The 16871-nt window shown below is 37.9% G+C and overlaps 1 protein-coding gene across 3 annotated transcripts in view; it reads right to left on the bottom strand.

Annotated features, from left to right (window-relative positions):
• Positions 1-15689, bottom strand: part of KDM4C (lysine demethylase 4C) — a 335813-nt gene extending 320124 nt beyond the window's left edge. Inside the window, exon 1 of one of the 3 annotated variants that reach the window (XM_016161837.2) lies at positions 15440-15689. Coding sequence is in view for 1 of the 3 variants with exons in the window: in XM_016161836.2 (XP_016017322.2) it covers positions 3930-3936 (7 nt within the window). In the remaining 2 variants the exon portion in view is untranslated. The other 2 variants (XM_016161838.2, XM_016161836.2) reach the window with 2 other exon arrangements.
• Positions 15690-16871: the final 1182 nt, after the last annotated feature.

Below are 16871 nucleotides of genomic sequence, written 5' to 3'. Positions count from 1 at the left end.
TGAAGATTTTCATTTTAGAAAAAAATGGTTAAAAGTTTACTGGCCTATGTAAGTCCAACTTTTTCAAATATGGAAGTCTGGGACACAGTGAACTAAATCATCTCTAAGGTACTTCATGGCTCCAGTGTTGTATGTGAGAGAGAGGAAAACAGAGTAGAGGGATGGAAGGAACTGATTATTTACATTAACAAAAATCAAGTAACTTACTCAAGTTCAAGCCCTTATTTAACCAATATCTTCCTGGTTTCCAAGCTTTTAACTACAAAACCCCAAACCTCTACCTAGATACATGAATCTTCCAAATGTCACATTCTTAAACCCTTCTCAGTAAAAATGCCTTCTCCTTGCAAACTATCTCAAAAATGCAAAACACAAGCATTGACTATTGAAAGAGTCGCACTCACTATGGAAAAGATAATGAAGGCAGACCACAAAGTCATCTCAAGACTCTGCTCATCAATCCCTAAAGAAGTGTCCAAGCAAAAGCAGAAAGAAGAATCTTTGCATTACTAACAGCAGAGGCAGCTAACATTTAACATAACATAACATCAAGAGGTTAACAAACTCACTCAAAGTCACACAGCATTGAAAAGATAAACATAGGAGTTAATAGGGATTTTGCCTTAGAGTACTAAATAGGCAGGTAGATGGTAATGGAGGCGAATGCTTGAAATATGCTTCCATCTGTCCCCTTGGTGTAGAAGCCAAAAATAAAAAGAATTCCTCCCAGGACAACTGCCTAACTTGAAGAAAATTAGAAGGAAAACAACAGTAATAAAGATTGGAAAATTGACCAGGAGTTCCTACCCCTTTGTCAGAAAGTGAAATTCTAAAAGGATGAGGAATCCTAGCAAAATTGACAATACAAGGCAATATGTAACTCCAAACTCGACTTGAAGGTACAAATATAAATGCTATAGGAGTGCCTGCGGGAAAGAAAAGACCACAGATGGACACTGTGGGGGAAGGCACAGAGAAGAGGTGAGTTTGAGATGGGCCTTGAAGGTCAATAGGATTTAGGTCAAAAAAAAAAAAAAAAAAAAAAAGGTCAGCTATCCTCCTATGGAGAATAGGGAGTACCAATAACAACTCTAACATAGGAAATACTAACTCATTTAATCCTCCCAAGGGCCCTACAAGGTAAGTATTAACTATCAAAGCAGCGTGCTCAAACTTGGGACCCTTTATACTTTTAAAAATTATGGAGAAATCCAATATTATTTATATGAGATACATATTTACAAAAACAGAAATTTCTAAATTATAACTTAAAAGATAAATTAAAAATTCACCTATGTATAAAAATTTTTAATAATTTTAAATTGTTCACAAGTCGAAGGCAACAGTGGTTCTCAATCAGGAATGACTTTTGTTCCCTTAGGGTCACTGGCAATATCTGGAGTTATTTTTGTTTTTCACAAGTGGAGGAGTGCTAGTGGCATCCAGTGTGTATAGGCCAAGGAAGCTGCTTAACAGCCTTCAATGCAGAGGAAAGCACCCACAACAGAGAATTACCCAGCTCTAAATGTCAATAATGCAGAGGTTCAAAAACCCTGCTCTAGGGCCTAGAAAAAATAGCATATGTTTACTAACAGTCATGTACAATACTGTTCACAGCAGCATTTTTGTGACAGCTAAAAACAACTCAAATGTCAATCTACGGGAGAATCAATATATAAACTTTAGTACTGTCACCCAAGTAAAATATTATACAACAGTGAAAATTAACAAACCAAAGCTACTCCCAAAGATATGGATGAACCTAAGAAAGTTAAGTCTTAGAATATTCAAAGCAAATGTCCATTTTTACAAATCTAAAAAATAAAATTTAATCTGTTAAGAAAAAATGCATATAAAATATATCATTTTTTAAGAGCATGGGAAAAGTGAACAAAAAATCAGATCAAGGTTGCCAAGGGAAAGCAAACAGGATAGAAGGTCAGTTATATCTGGGTGAATTCACAGGAACTGTATCATGTCTTTTGCCTGCTTCAAGCATTACATCAAAATTTTTTGGTTTAATGATGAAACAACCAATACAAGTGATATATTTCTTAAAATACCTGGAAAATTAAAATAAATTTTAAAATGTGGACCCTGAGAAGAAAGATTCATTTGGTGTGAATCCCAAGAAAGAATTTATTAGCAGAAATGGATTCCCCATGATCAACCGAGGGCCCAAATTTTATGAAAAATAAAAGTCTAGGGGCCAGTTGGTCAAGGGCTCCTCGTGAAATCTAGGAAGATCCTCAAACTAAATTTGGCTTCATTATGCCCTGCTTGTTTACCCATCCAAGCTGACCACTGAAAGGCAGCCCTGGTTTTATCTTTCTACCAATGGACTGAGACGTGCCCTGTCCAATAAGAACTACACAAATTGTTCTCTCATTTGCATCTATACTAACCATTATTTGGACTATATATTTTGGAAACGTCATCTGCACAAAACTGGGGACTTGGGTGGGAATTTTCTCTATAAAAGATGGCCTCTCTTTTGTCTCAGTGGAACACAACTTAGGTTGCTACCTGAATCTGTGTCTCCTGGGCTACAACTACTTCTGCTCAAAGAAAAATAAATTATTTTTATTCTTTATTACAGTCTAAAATTGTTTTATAAAATTAAACTGAGATTTTTTTTAATTCTATGCGGAAGCTATTCTGTAATACCAAATACTTCTAGTTTTTAGTTATGGCAATTCCATATTTTTGTATATTAAATTTATCAAAAGCAGGACATACCTAAATACCATGAACATTCCAACAAAAGACTTAAAAATGTTTTTAACTGTATTTTGTGACATTATTTTAATTGAAAAGTCTACGGTTGGGTTATATATTTGTATTCAAGTACCTTAATCTTACGCTGCTATAAAACCAATAAAAGACCTATAAACAACTACAAATTTACAGATTAAATGAACAAGGCTCCTTTGGTAAAACAGCTTTTAAGTAATCAACTACAATATCAATGATGACTTTAACACTAAGAGGTAATTTGTGTAGAAAAACATTTGCACACTAGGATAAAAATCTTTTCTAGCTATGTGAACTGTGCATCCTTCCAATACTCTGATCTGGGAAGAAATCTTGGCAGAAATGCATCATTAACAACAGGAAAAAAGAAAGTTTACAAATAACAGTAATTCTAAATAAATCTGTTTATCTAGGAAGTAGTTTGTACTGTTTTTAAAAAGCAAGTTCTCACATGGGATCCAGGAAAATATCACGTTATATCTTATCATTCAATTTGTCAAAGATACAGAGAAGACAGTAAAGAAAAAAATAAAAACACAAGCAGGGCATAATTTAGCCAACAGTGCTAAATCCTCTTTTGAAAGAAAGTAAAAAATAAATTCTAAAGTAATATAGAAAAGTATGTGATAGACAATGATCACTAGACAAAGAAAGGAAAGCATCACCTTGATATTAATTTTTAAGAACAGAAAACTAATTAAAAATGATCAATATTTTCTTTCCTGTCAGACTTGCCTTCTAAACCTATTTTTAATTTGAAGACAGAAGTAATCTCTAATCTGCCTAGCAATAAAACATCTAACCCAGGAAGAAAAATGCTTTAAAACTTATGAAAAATGTAAAAATAATTTTTAAAACATACAAATGTAATGTATCTGATTATGAGATTCACAACCCTTAGAAAAGAGCTAAAAAGAGAAAATATGAAGAGTTTTCAATAAATATTAGCGTTAAAAACACTTAATTGTTAATTCTAATTTTTAGGCAAATTACCAAAAAAAAGAAAAATTCAATTAATGCCAACTAATGATTCTACATGAACAGAAAAAAGGATTGTTCTCCTATGACTATGAATATATAAACCTTATTCACTTCCTAAGTTCATATCATTATGCAGTGGAGTTGGTAAGGACATACAAAATAGCCAAAGAAAGTAATGTAAACAGTTTCCAAACCTTGCATTTCACACGATTTTGAGTTCCAACTAAAAGCTTACTGGGCTTGGATTGTCTCCCTCAGGAAGCCTGGTAAGGAAAAAACGTTTCTTGGCACGGGCAAGGGCGGCCTGAGTCTCCCAGGTCTCCCAGGTCCCGATGCCCCGTACACACAGCACCTGATGTGGCTTCTGGGCTACCACGGCCCCGCTTCACCCACCACGCACGCCGCGCGGCCCATGGCCCTATGCAGCAAGTAGGCTGGCCAGCCAGCCTCTCGTTGACTTCTGGACTGCGCCACTGCGCACCTGCGGGTTCCCTGGCGCCAGAGTTAGAACCGCATCATCATTAACTCTCCACTGAGATAACATCTGAGATTACGGAAACTATTTAGGCCTATTGGAAGAAGTCACAGGAGGCCACATAACTGATCCATTCTTAGTTTAAAATAGGGGGGGGAAAAAAGAGGCCCCAAATTTGAAATATTTTGAAAGCATTTAAAGGCAATTTAATATGCAAACTTTGAAATTACTCCTAAAGATTCACAATAGCATATGCTCTATCAGCTATAACGGGGGAAAAAATGTTTGGAAAACAGATAAAACAATCTGACTGTCTTTGCTTGTTTCATTATTAATGAATGCAAGGAATACTATTTTAAAAAACGGTGACAATTTGCACATTTTTGGTAACTACCTGTCTAAAAGACCAAGGCTGAGGGAAAGGGATTTACTATATTTTCACCCTACATGCAATGTTGGGCACAGTACCTTGCACAGGTAATTGCTGATCATTTATTCTCTGACTCCTGATACCAACACAGGGTTTCCTTGGCATTCGATCACATCTAAAAGTGTTTTCAATATCTACTAGATGAGTTTAATTTTCCTCAAAATCTCAAATATTTAACCAAATTACAATAAATACAAATACAATCATGATACAAGCATAAAAGAAATCATAATCTGTTGTCCAAGGCTTCTCACTGATTATAAAAACGGGTTTCAAGAAATATAAGAAGAAACCCTCACTAGCATTCACCAAAAAAAAGAAAGAAAGAAAGAAAGAAAAGGAAAAAAAATCTAGGCAACATTTTGTTTGTTTGATTTCAAATTTTTCTTTGTTGTTAATAGCAAAACAAATGTCTCCATTTACCTGGTCTTTCTCCATTTGCCTGGTCTTTGGCAGGAAGATCCAATCTATGTGTTTAATAAACTCCAATAGTATAATACTGAGAGCTATCTTCATGAACTCTTTGAATACCACCACCATCTCAATAAAAAGAACATTTGGAAAAAAACAAGCGTTACATTTGCTTGGTTCTTTACTGTATTTTAACATACAATACTTCGTTTTCATTCTTAAAAGTTTTCTGAGATTAGCAGGCTGTGATTGCCATTTGAGAGATGATGAAACTCAGGAATGGAAATGACTTTCCCAAAGTCAGACAGAAAGTAGGTACAATAAACTGCACGTTTAGTATCCCCCGGCCCCAGGCCCTAAATAACTGACCTGTTTGCAAAGCTCTCCAGCTACCATAAAAAAATAAAATAAAATAAAGCCCGCTGAATTTAGAAGAAATCTGCAGCGCCAAACCCAGATGGTTTCACAAAATTATGCTCAATTTTTAAGAAACAAATCCAATGTTATTTAAGCTGTTCCTGAGCACAAGAAAAAAAAAAAACAAGCTTTAAAATCCTTTAAGAAGCAAGCCTAAAATGAGTAACAAAACCTGACAACTGGCCCAAAAAAATTGCAAAATAATTTCATTTTAGGGCAATGATGAAAATTCCTCTAAAAAATGAGGAAGCAAAATCCAAAGCACATTAAAATAATAAACCATGACCAAAGGTTATGCCAGGGGTGCAAGAATGGTTCAATATTAGTACATTTGTTATATAATTCTTTGTATACGTGTGTGAATGTGTGAATATATGGATAAGTATATAAACACATACTCAAATAAATGTATATCTGAACATACACAGATTCAGCTCTACTCACTAAGAGGGTATAAGAGCAACACTCCAATATCGATAAGCACCTAGATCTTGGTTTCTAAATATTTGGGGTAGGGAAAGCTCAAGATGAGCCTGAATATTTCACTGTGCCTGAAAGGCAGTGCTCAAAGAAAGATGGGACGTATCAAAAGGACACAGAATCTAGTTTAAAGGATTCCCATGGGCCAAAACTATCACAATTTAAGTATCAATATAAATAACATTAACAGATTAAAACTCATTGAATAAAATAGGAAACCATAAATTCAAATTGATGAAAAGAATTAAAAGCTTAATAAGAAACAAGATATTTACAGTTTTTTTCCAAAACAAACAGAAACATTAGAACAGAGAAACATAGAAGACTCTATCTTAATCAAGCAAAGTGAACACTACCAGTCAAACAACAAAATGAAATTGTGTGCCACCAGATAACATGTAATTAAAATACTGCCAAAGATGCCTCAAGAATCTAATCATGAGGAAACATCATACAAACAAAAAGTAAGGAAGAATCTATAAACTAAATGGCCTGTAATTTTCAAAGGTGTCAACTTTATGAAAATCAAAGACAGACTAAACACTATTTGAGACTAAAGGGTGCTTTCCCAAAAACAAGAAAATGAAATGCATCATTCTGGACTGGATATTTTTGTCACCAAGAACATTACTACAGCAAATGGTGAAAGTAAAGGGTTGAAGGATTAGATGACAGCAATGTATCACTGTTAACTTCTTTATTTTGATGGGTATGCTGTGGTTATGTAAAAAACTGTCTTTGTAGAAAATAGACCAAATATTGAGGAGTGATAGGGTGTAAAGGCAAATTTTTCAAGCAAATAAAAATTCTTTGTACTATAATGCAACTTTTCTAAAAGTCTGAGATTGTACCAAAGTAAAAAAATGAAACTTATTTTAAAAATAAATACAAAGGAAGAATTTACAAAATGTGCAAAATCCATGTAAAGACATATTTAAAATGTCCTTTATAAGGACTTAAGACAAATCACATATCATATTTTTGTGCAAGAAAACTCAACATCTTAAAGATTGATAATTCTCTGTAAGATATTTCTCTATAAGCTTATTCTCAATAAAACTATCAATACATTTTGAAATCTGACATATTCATTCTAAAGCTAAATATAATGAGGAAAAAATAAATAATAATAGCCCAGAAAGTTCTGAAAATGTGTTATAAAGCTACAATAATTAAAACATTGAGGTAATGATAAATCGTTGTGTAAAACAAAATCAACCTAAATGACTTTCAATATTGCACTGGTTAAATTATGGTACATGCACACAATGTAACACCATAAAATTATTTTTTAAAAAGAGAGCTTTATATCTACTCATTATTTTAAAAACCACATGCAAGTTACCTTGTTAAATGAAAAAAATATTGAGAACAGTAAATATGGATACTATCATTTGTGTAAAAAAAAAGTATACACATGCATGCATGTATGTGCTTATACAGAATATCTTATATAGAATATCTCTCAGAAAAACCCTAAAAAACTGTTTAAAAGTGGTTGACCAAAAGGAGGAAACGGGTTGTCTGATAGCCAAAGGTGGGAATATGTACTTTTTACCCATTTATACCTTCTAAATTTTATACCTTGTCATATACCTTGCATTACCTATTTAAAATAATAAAATGCTATTTAACATACATTTATGTAAATAACATTATTTTAAAAATAAACAAAAATACATAAATAAAATTAACAAAAGGAATTAAAAATGAATTTACCTATACCAAGGTCAGATTCTTTCTGCTAATGAGAGCTGCCTGAATGTTGTGGACTGAGAGTTCTCAGTAAAAGTGTCCAAATTTCAGGCAAGGGTTCCTTTTGAAAGTAAAAATAAATAACAGAATGGTGAAAGGGCTACCTGCAAAAAAAGAGCCTACACCATCAGTCTCCCACTCAAAGGGACGCCTGTGATATTTCTGAGTATCTGATGGACTTCCGAAACAGAACAGAAGCAACATGACTGATATTCAACCAGAGACAAAAGTTATGTCCTCAGAACTGGAATTTCAACAAATGTCTGGTGAAAGAAAAAAAAATGAGTTAGAAGATGAAGATAAAGAGAGAGCAAAAGTGAAGGAATGTGTCTCATCCTTTAATCTCACTGAACAGGGGAAAATGTATGTGAAAAAAGAATGTTCTGATGAGTAAAACTCTCAAGAGTCAGAGAAGCCCAGCAGGTGAGAACACCCTGCTCAGATTACTGCTCAACACTGCCCATCTCCATCTGCGGAAACGTGTCTGTAATCGAAGGATGTGTGATTCCCTCACGCGCTTTCCCATGGAGCAAGATATTCTAGGAAGAGCCCTGAAGAGCAGACACAAATATTCTGGATCTGGGTTCTTGTTCCTCTTGTGAGTTTGATTAGAGAGCGACACTGAGGACATTAGTCATCCAATGCCTGACATACTCTGGATCAAGTGCAGAACCTGCAATGCTGAAAATGAAAAGAGGGCTATGAAGTCCCCTAAAAGTGCTCACACACACACACACACACACACACACACACACACACGCGCGCACGCACAAAAGGTCCTATCTGTTCAGCCAACTGTCTTACTTTAACATTTCTAATTTAAAGCTTTCCCATTCCTTCTTTAATAAATAAATCGATATTTAGAATACCTATTTTGTACAGCTATCAAATCTATTTCCAAATATTTAATTTAATCTACTAAGGCTTGAGTGTTGAAAGACTAAACAATTTCAATTGGTTTCGGAAAATTTACTGATGATTACACATTTAAACTATCACTGTATGTTTGCTTCAATTTTGTTTGTCTCACTATAACTAGACATTTTCCAAAGTTAACAAAAAGAAGATGTCGTCTGTGTACTCCCTAATTCACCCAAAACCCTCTCCATCTTTTCAACTCACACCAGAGAGTTGGGTTTAATGAGGGATATTACAACTTTCCAAATTATCGAGTAATAAGTGCTTAAACCAGGCAGGGAAAAATGAAATCCTATTTCAGCAAAAAATAAATAAATAAATAAAGATGAAAAATGAAGCTCGGTAAGCTTTAATACCTTAGACAGGAAAGGAAAACAATTCAGGCTGGGAGCGAAAACCTAGATCGCCATGCACTGCAACTTTACATATCAAAAAAGTAGAATGTGCATCCCACCTGAACAGGGGTCTCCAAAAAACAACAGCTACTGAAACCTGAGCTCTAGACACCATTTTAATAAAGATGTTATTTTTCTTATTTTCATATGCATGTTAATGTATATGAAATTTGTTTTTTTAATCAAGACTTTCTGATTATAAATGCAATAATGGTGATTCTCAAAAAAATTCTTCAATAAAGGAAAATCAAAATTACCCGTATCTCACTACAAGTTAACATTCTAGTGTATTTTTTCTAAACATATGCACATTTACAAATGTTTAAACACAAAACAGATCATACAATGTATATGATTTTGTATACTTTTTTTCATCAAACATAGGTTTGAAATTATCTAATATTTTTAAATGTACTTCCAAGTTATGAATATCACAACACAGTGTTCAGTTAAAATAGCCCTTGTGCTAGACACCTAGGTTATTTCTAATATTTAGTTAGCAAAATAGATAAGAAATCAACATCTCATGGCAGGACCAAACAGCACCAAATCTTCTGGAAAGCAAACAAATAAGAACTGCAGCTCTAAGGATCAGCTCTAGTGATCCACTGACTGTGTCACCCTTACCCAGCCAGGCTCCTTAATTCATACATTAACAAATACTTACTGGTTTGCCTTGATCCTCTTGTTTTCATTTTTGGAATTTTATTTGGTTTGTAAAAAATTGAGAAAACAAAACTGATAAGAGGCCAGCATTAAAAATCAATAACTGTCCACACACTGGTATTGAGCTCTGTGAAGTAGGGTGGGAAGAGTACCAGCTATTAGTGGCCCAGAGAAGCCTACAACATAAGAACTAAGGGAAAGTCAGGTTTAGATTTTTCTCAACCTGACCTTAACCATCCCTCCTTTGAGATCAGGCCCCAATTTCTAAATAGAACTTTCAACAGTAGACATTTCTTTTAATGGGGAAAGGGTAGGGAGGAGGAGATGGTATTTAAAACTATACTTGTACTTTCCATCAGAAAAGACTGAGAAATACCAATTGTGTTTCAAAAAAGGGGGGAGGGGCTAATGGAAGTGAAGCATTTTCCTTGTATTGCCTAGGGGCTGTGCTGTTTAAACTGCAGTCTGCAGTCCTACTCCATTTGTATATGTGATATAGAACAAAACAGAAATTACCACAGTAGAGCACAGCTGGCAAAGCACTGCTTTGTGAAATTTTTGTTTCAGTTTTATATATGCATGTATGTGTTTGATCAGAATGGGTAAAACATATTTTTTACTGTGTGCCCTGATTTTAATTTCCTTAATTTTTTCATAGATGTAAAAGTCATGAGTCTGTACAACAAATTTGGGCAGCTATAATGTAGTGCTGGTGAGACAATGGTGTGCTGGTGTGACATAAGTGAAAAAAAAAATACTTGATCCCTTACAGTTTAGAATTCTTACAGTTTAGAAACAAACAATTGAATAATCACATAAATAAGATCAATAACTGGTAAGTGTTATAGAAGGAAATTTTTAGGAAAGTAAGATAGATTATTATTATGGAAGCTGATCAGGATTAGCCAAGAGGTGTGGATGGTGACAGGTCAGGATTCTGAGGAAGTACGTTCAAGCAGAGACTAGAAAGATGTATAGAAAAGAAGAAAGTGGAAGGAAAAGTCTGCCTGGAAGCAAATAGCTCTTCAGCAAAAGCCTATAATTTGAGGAAAAGGAAAACCAGTGGGCAGACAGGAAAAGTAGACCATCTAGAAAAGGCTTGAGAGGAATTTGAGTAGAAGATAATGCAGGAATTTTAAATGTCCTCAGGGCAATGAGAATGATCTGATTTACATTTTAAAAGCTCACTGAGTGGAGTGAAGATAGGAAGGCTGCAGTAGATACTGAGATGATGCCAGGTGGACACTAGGGGATTGATCTGATACATATTTAGGAAGCAGAAGTGACAAACATTGGTGATGGTTTTGGTGTGAGGACTGAGGAACCACGATGTATCTGGGATAACTCTAGAATGAGCAATGAAATGGATCAGATGCATGAGAAACCCGGGAGAAGTAGAGCTGAGAAGAAAGCTGGAGTTCAATTTGGTATAGTTAACTGGTAGAGATGCCAAATTAATAACTGGAACTGAATGAAGATATAAAAAAGGAAGTCATCACCAAAAGGGTTTTGATGAGACATTATTCTGCTCCCTAAATATCTGTCAAAAGTATAGCATAATACAAACCCGAAAGAATCTAAAATAAGTTTTAAAGATTCTCTGGAGCAGCATAAATACTATAAATACCATAGTAGCTAAAGCCACTGTATATCTGAAAATATAGAGCAAAAGTGTAACTAAACACTCACATTCAATATAATCCTCTTTCATGAAATCATAGGGAATCACTTGTCTACTGTGTTCACTGCTATATGCTCCACACCTAACATTTGAAGAAATGTACCAACTACTCAGCATAATAAATCACCCATCAAAAATAAGATAAATAATGCAAATAGCAAGCAATATTCCAAGGAAATACTGTAGTACTATGAGATGTACTAGTAAGGATATTTCTCAGGGAAAAAACGGAGATAAGTTATTGAGCACATACTAGTTCACATATCCAAATAACAGATGCCAGATTCTGTTCCCTAAGAACCAGCTTAATTTCAATAACAGAAATTCCATCCCTTGGCAACTAATGGTAAGTATCCTCATCATCCCCTAGAAGTCCCTAGACAGGAGAAAGAATCAAAATGTAATAAAAGTTTGACATTGAAGCTATAGGAAAATCTCATCTAGGTTATTAATAAAAATAGAACAAGTTAGAAATAAATTTACAAAAATGAAAATGGCTGTTACTGATGATTTTTCTTTTTCTTCTACATTCTGTTTCCAGACTTTCCTATAAACATGAATTTTCTTTTTTCTGTGCTCACAAAGGTCATACTGATACAATTCAGATATACATGAAAGAGACGAATTGCCTGTAATTCCATCACCAAGAAGTAACTAACCACGTTCAATATTTTATGTGGACCTTTTTCTGTGCATATACAGGGCTGGAGAGCAAAGCATGATATATAACAAACAGTGTAAATTTTTAAGACTATGAAGATTACAGAAAGCTGTTACGACAAGTGTACAAGATTAAAGAAAGACTAACTTGAAGAAGTGATAACAGCTTTCTGAAGGCTGATGTGAAATTAACCTAAGAAGCACAGATAGGGGTAGAAGTCTAGGCAGAGGGAACAAGAATATGAGCAGGATATCAAGCCCAACCCTGCCAAAGAACTGGGGAGAAAAAATGAGATTGTTGGAAAGAAGGAGATTGGCTAAATTTACTAAGAGCTGAGAGTTAGGACTCGATCCTCAGGGAAAGAACGATGGCAGGACATGAAGGAGAAGCAGGGTGGATAGGTTCCTTAAAGGGATTGCTCCCATTGCTTAAGTGGGCCTAATCCTTTCCCCTACAAGTATAGATTTACATTACCAACATCTTCTCCCAAAGGGTAGGGAGGGTAAGGGCGAAAATGAAATCTTTGGGGGTTGGAGGAAATGAAAAGACAATAATCTAATATTTTAAATTTATACTGAAATATAAAAAGCTCCACAAACCCATCTAGACTGGTAAGGATAAAGAAAATACAGTGACTTTAACTAGGGCATAACTCCCAAGAAATTCATATTAGAAATGGAGGTGGGGAGAAGAGCATTAGATATTCCCATTCAATGAAAAGAAACAAATTTTAAGATTAAAAGACCTGCAGTAGACACTGATTTTAATGACAGTATGCAATATACCTGTTTTATCACCATATCGATAATATATAATGAGTAAACATAAGGGAATAATCACTAACTGTATAAAGAAAGGCTGTGCAAACAGAAAGGGATGATCTTAATGACATCTAGACAAAACAAACACAGCACTATCTGAAGGACAAAGACCCACACAGAGAATTCTGGCCTCTAGAGAAAAGGACTTGGTAGTGGGGCAGGAAAGGGTCTATGGCCTCTTAAAGACCTAGAGAGAGAGTATCCCTCAAGACTAACTTCCCCTTCCTTACTCATTCATTCATTCATTCATTCAGAAGGAAGTGTTTAACCCAGCAATTTCATCCTAGTTATTTACCCAAGAGTAAAGAAAATATAAACCCATACAAAAACTAGTTAATGAATGTTCATAGCAGCATTATTCATAATAGTCAAAAAGTGGGAACAACCCAAATACTCATCAACCGATACATAAATGTGATATATCCATACGATGATATATTATTCAGCCATAAAAAAGGAATGAAATACTAATAATATGTGACAATATGAATGAACCCTGACAACATTATACTAAGTGAAAGAATCTGTGACAAAAGACATAATTATGTGATTCTGTTTATATGAAATGTCCAGAATAAGCAAATCTATTTAAAAAGAAAGCAAATTGCCTAATCCTGGAGGGGAAGGGAGTTGGGAGAGAAACTGCTAATGGGAACAGGGTTTCTCTTTGAAGTCATAAAAATGTTCTAAAATTAACTGGTAATGGTTGCATATACCATTGCATAAACCGGGTGGGGGGGGGCTGTATGGTATATGAATTATATCTCAATAAAGCTGTTATTTAAAAAGACAACACATGTTGTGCACTTCAAGCACTGTGGTAAATTGCTGGAAATACAATTAAAAAAAAAAAAAAACACAGTACAGAACCTGCCCTCAAAGCCCTAACATTCTAGTAGGAGAGAAATGTCAAGAGGCAATTAGAAAACAATGAAAAAAGAAACCTTAGAAAAAGACTAATCTAACCTAGCCCTGGGTGATTCAGAAGGTGTCCTGAAGAAAACTCAATACATCACATTTTAATCCTTAAACAGAAACCTAAACCTAAAAAACCTTTTAGAAAAATTAAGTACCTGTTCATCTTATTTAAAAATTCATTTCAATGGAATGGTTAATGGACTTTTTAAAGAGCATTTGTGTACGTGCAACATTTAAAACATAAGCTTAACTCTAGAAAAGCAACCGATTAAAGTCTGTTAATGTGAAACACGTCTCCGATTTAAATTGCATCGTATTACCATGTTCGTGGGGTGCTGTAAAGATTTTGTGCAAACTTTTCGTAACACGTTAAGTTGGGAGAAAGAGGGCCAAAAAAACTGAATCCCCATGCAATACATTTCAAAACAAAGCAGAGGGAATGGGAGAGGACCAGCGAGGCAGAATTTGAGTAACGATCTTGGAGAACCGAGTGCTACTAAGTAAAAATGGACCTTTAAGAATCAAAGCCACTAATTTTCAACCACAACATTTCGAAGATAGACTATCAGCTGTTGCCATAGAAACAATGAAGGCAATTTTCCCGAGGTTAAACACAAAAAATACTACAAATTCAAATGGGTGAAGTAGGGCAAAGTTTGGTGGACAGAGCCTACCGGAAACTTTCACCAAGATAAGATGGACCAACTGCAACTTCTAACCTACATTTCCGAAGCAGTGCTTGATAAATCACCTCGCGTGGTAATTTACCAAGTGCTAAAAAAAAAAGTTTGCCCTCCCTTCTCCCCGAGGAGGAACCAAACAAAACCCCTCCCAGAAATCGCCCTCAACCGAAGCCAGCCGGTGCAGACGTGCACAGTGCAGCTAGGGGAGATTGGTCCGAGTTCACCCGGAAAGCATCCGAATCGAGTCCTGCCGGTTTCATTGGCTGAGCCTCGAGGAAAAACTCAAGCTCGAGCCCGGAGCCCCAGCCTGCCTGGCTCCCTCCTCCACTTAGCCACCCCACGCCACGTCCCTGGCATTCCACGCGACCCGAGCCAACTCATATTTATTAAGCACCCACTATCTACGCCGCATCGTGGCGTCGGGCACTGCAGGAAGAGATGGCTCCATGCCGGAAAAACCAAAAGGACAGCCACGGGTACTGAGAACGAATTCCGGAGAGAGGTTGGTTGCCTGCGACCGAGTGTTCTGGAGAGGAACCCCCACCCTCACTCCGCAGTGGTGACAGTCCCAGGGAAGAGATGGCCCCGAGGGGTGCAGCAGGCCCTGCTTCCCCGAGTCCGCCACAGACTCGGCTGGAAGGGGAAAGGAAAGGAATCAGCATCCCTGGACCACCCGCACGCTCCTCTGCTCCAATGAGCACGACCCCGACTCCGGCCCCCAGGAAAACGGCGAACGCGGGGACCGAACCCCAGTGAGGGCCAGAGCCGGCTGTCACTGGCTCCCGCCTCCCTCCCCTGCGACCATGGCCGGCCGCTCTCCTCCCAGCATGACAGTCACAGGGGCCGCAGAAAGAGCGTCTCGGGTCCTGCGTCTCCGCTTCCTCCGACGCGGGCACCCCCCGCTGCCCCGCGCGGAGTGGGGCACTGCCGGGAAGACCGCCCGGGCCCCTCCCCCCACAGCCTCCATCCCCCGGACTCCGGAAAAGCGGTTACCTGGCGCGCGGGTGGGGCGAGGACACAACCCTGAGAAGGAAGACGGGGGCCTCTGACCCAGGGAGATTTGGGAAATTTGGAAGACTAGTTCCGCACTGGGGTGACAGCTGTTCCGTGCGCACGCGCACCCGGCCCCGGACGCTGATCCCTCCGCCGCTCCTCACCCTCCCGTCGAGGGGATGGGAGGCAGCGGCGAAGGCGCGCGCACAGCGCCAGCAGGCTCTCCCTGCGCGAGGGCGCGCGCGCCGTCACGTGACCGCCAGGGACCCGGCACTTAGTGGGTCACGTGAACTTCCAAACAGCTTAAAGGTGCCAGGCACCTTCTTACTTTGGGCTTAATCTTCCTCACTGTTTTTAACCTAGGTTAGCTGACGCGCATATTGTTCTCTAAGGATGGTCATGTCCACTTTTTCCCAGAACGGGAAGACACCTGAGCAGAAGGAAGGAACAGGTGCATAGAACCTTGCCCGGAAGCGCCGATCGAGTTCCCGCAGGGCTGGACCTGATGGAGTCCACGCGCCACACGTCGTCCTGTGCCCGGACGCGGGCCTATGGCGGCCTCCGGCGCGCAGCCGTCAGAGTGACGTTGCCATGGGTGGGGCCTCGGAATGCCCAGTGGAGCCTAGCAAGAACGTCGATGCTCGCAGCGGGGCAGCAATGACAGCGTATCACTGCCGGGGCATCCGAGGGTCCTAACCACAATGGGAATTCCCGAGTGAGCGAAGGATGTCCACCTGCCAACTTTTTAACAAGTAACTCAAGAAACCGTGTCGTTAGCGTAGGGGAGCGAAATTCCTGTATTTCAGGCACCTTCGCGGAGCACGTCCCGCCCTACACAGGTGTGCGCTTGAGCTGGGGACGTCCGAGTGTGGCCCCAATAGGAATCCAGGCTGGGGAAGGCGGTCTTCCCAAAACGGGATGACAGCTGTGTGGCCTGAATTGTAGTTAACAGAAAGTGCAGGTGTCTCCGGACCACTGAGGACATACTCAAATTAGCTTGCCACACTTGTTGCTTCTGCGTTGTAACTCCGCCCTCCAAGGTGTCGAAAGGAACCACACAGACCTTAAGGCTTTGTACTGCCAAAAACAGATGGCTGAGCACCAGATGTTTTGCAAAGCTGAACTTTTTTTTTTTTTTTTTCACTAGGCAGAGTTCGCAGCTGGGTCTCTTGTGGTGTTTCCCCTAACGTCTTTTCAACTAAGAAATATTGGGTAGCTCGTTACACTACTGAGCACACTTGGGCTAATATGCTGGGTTTTCTATTACAATCCTCTGATTTCTGCTTTTTAAAATATCTCAACGGATTCACTTTCCACGTCCTTGATTATTGAACCACCACACTTTATTAAATTACATGCAATATTAAAGCTGTACTGCCGACATACATGTCTGAAACTTGTTTCACATGTTCACTGAACTGGGAATTTTCCA

The sequence above is a fragment of the Rousettus aegyptiacus genome, unplaced genomic scaffold (assembly GCF_014176215.1).
Source record: "Rousettus aegyptiacus isolate mRouAeg1 unplaced genomic scaffold, mRouAeg1.p scaffold_m13_p_3, whole genome shotgun sequence".
Classification (NCBI taxonomy): Eukaryota; Metazoa; Chordata; class Mammalia; order Chiroptera; family Pteropodidae; genus Rousettus; species Rousettus aegyptiacus.
Note: the sequence above shows the minus strand (reverse complement) of the source record. Positions and strands in the feature narration are given on the sequence as shown.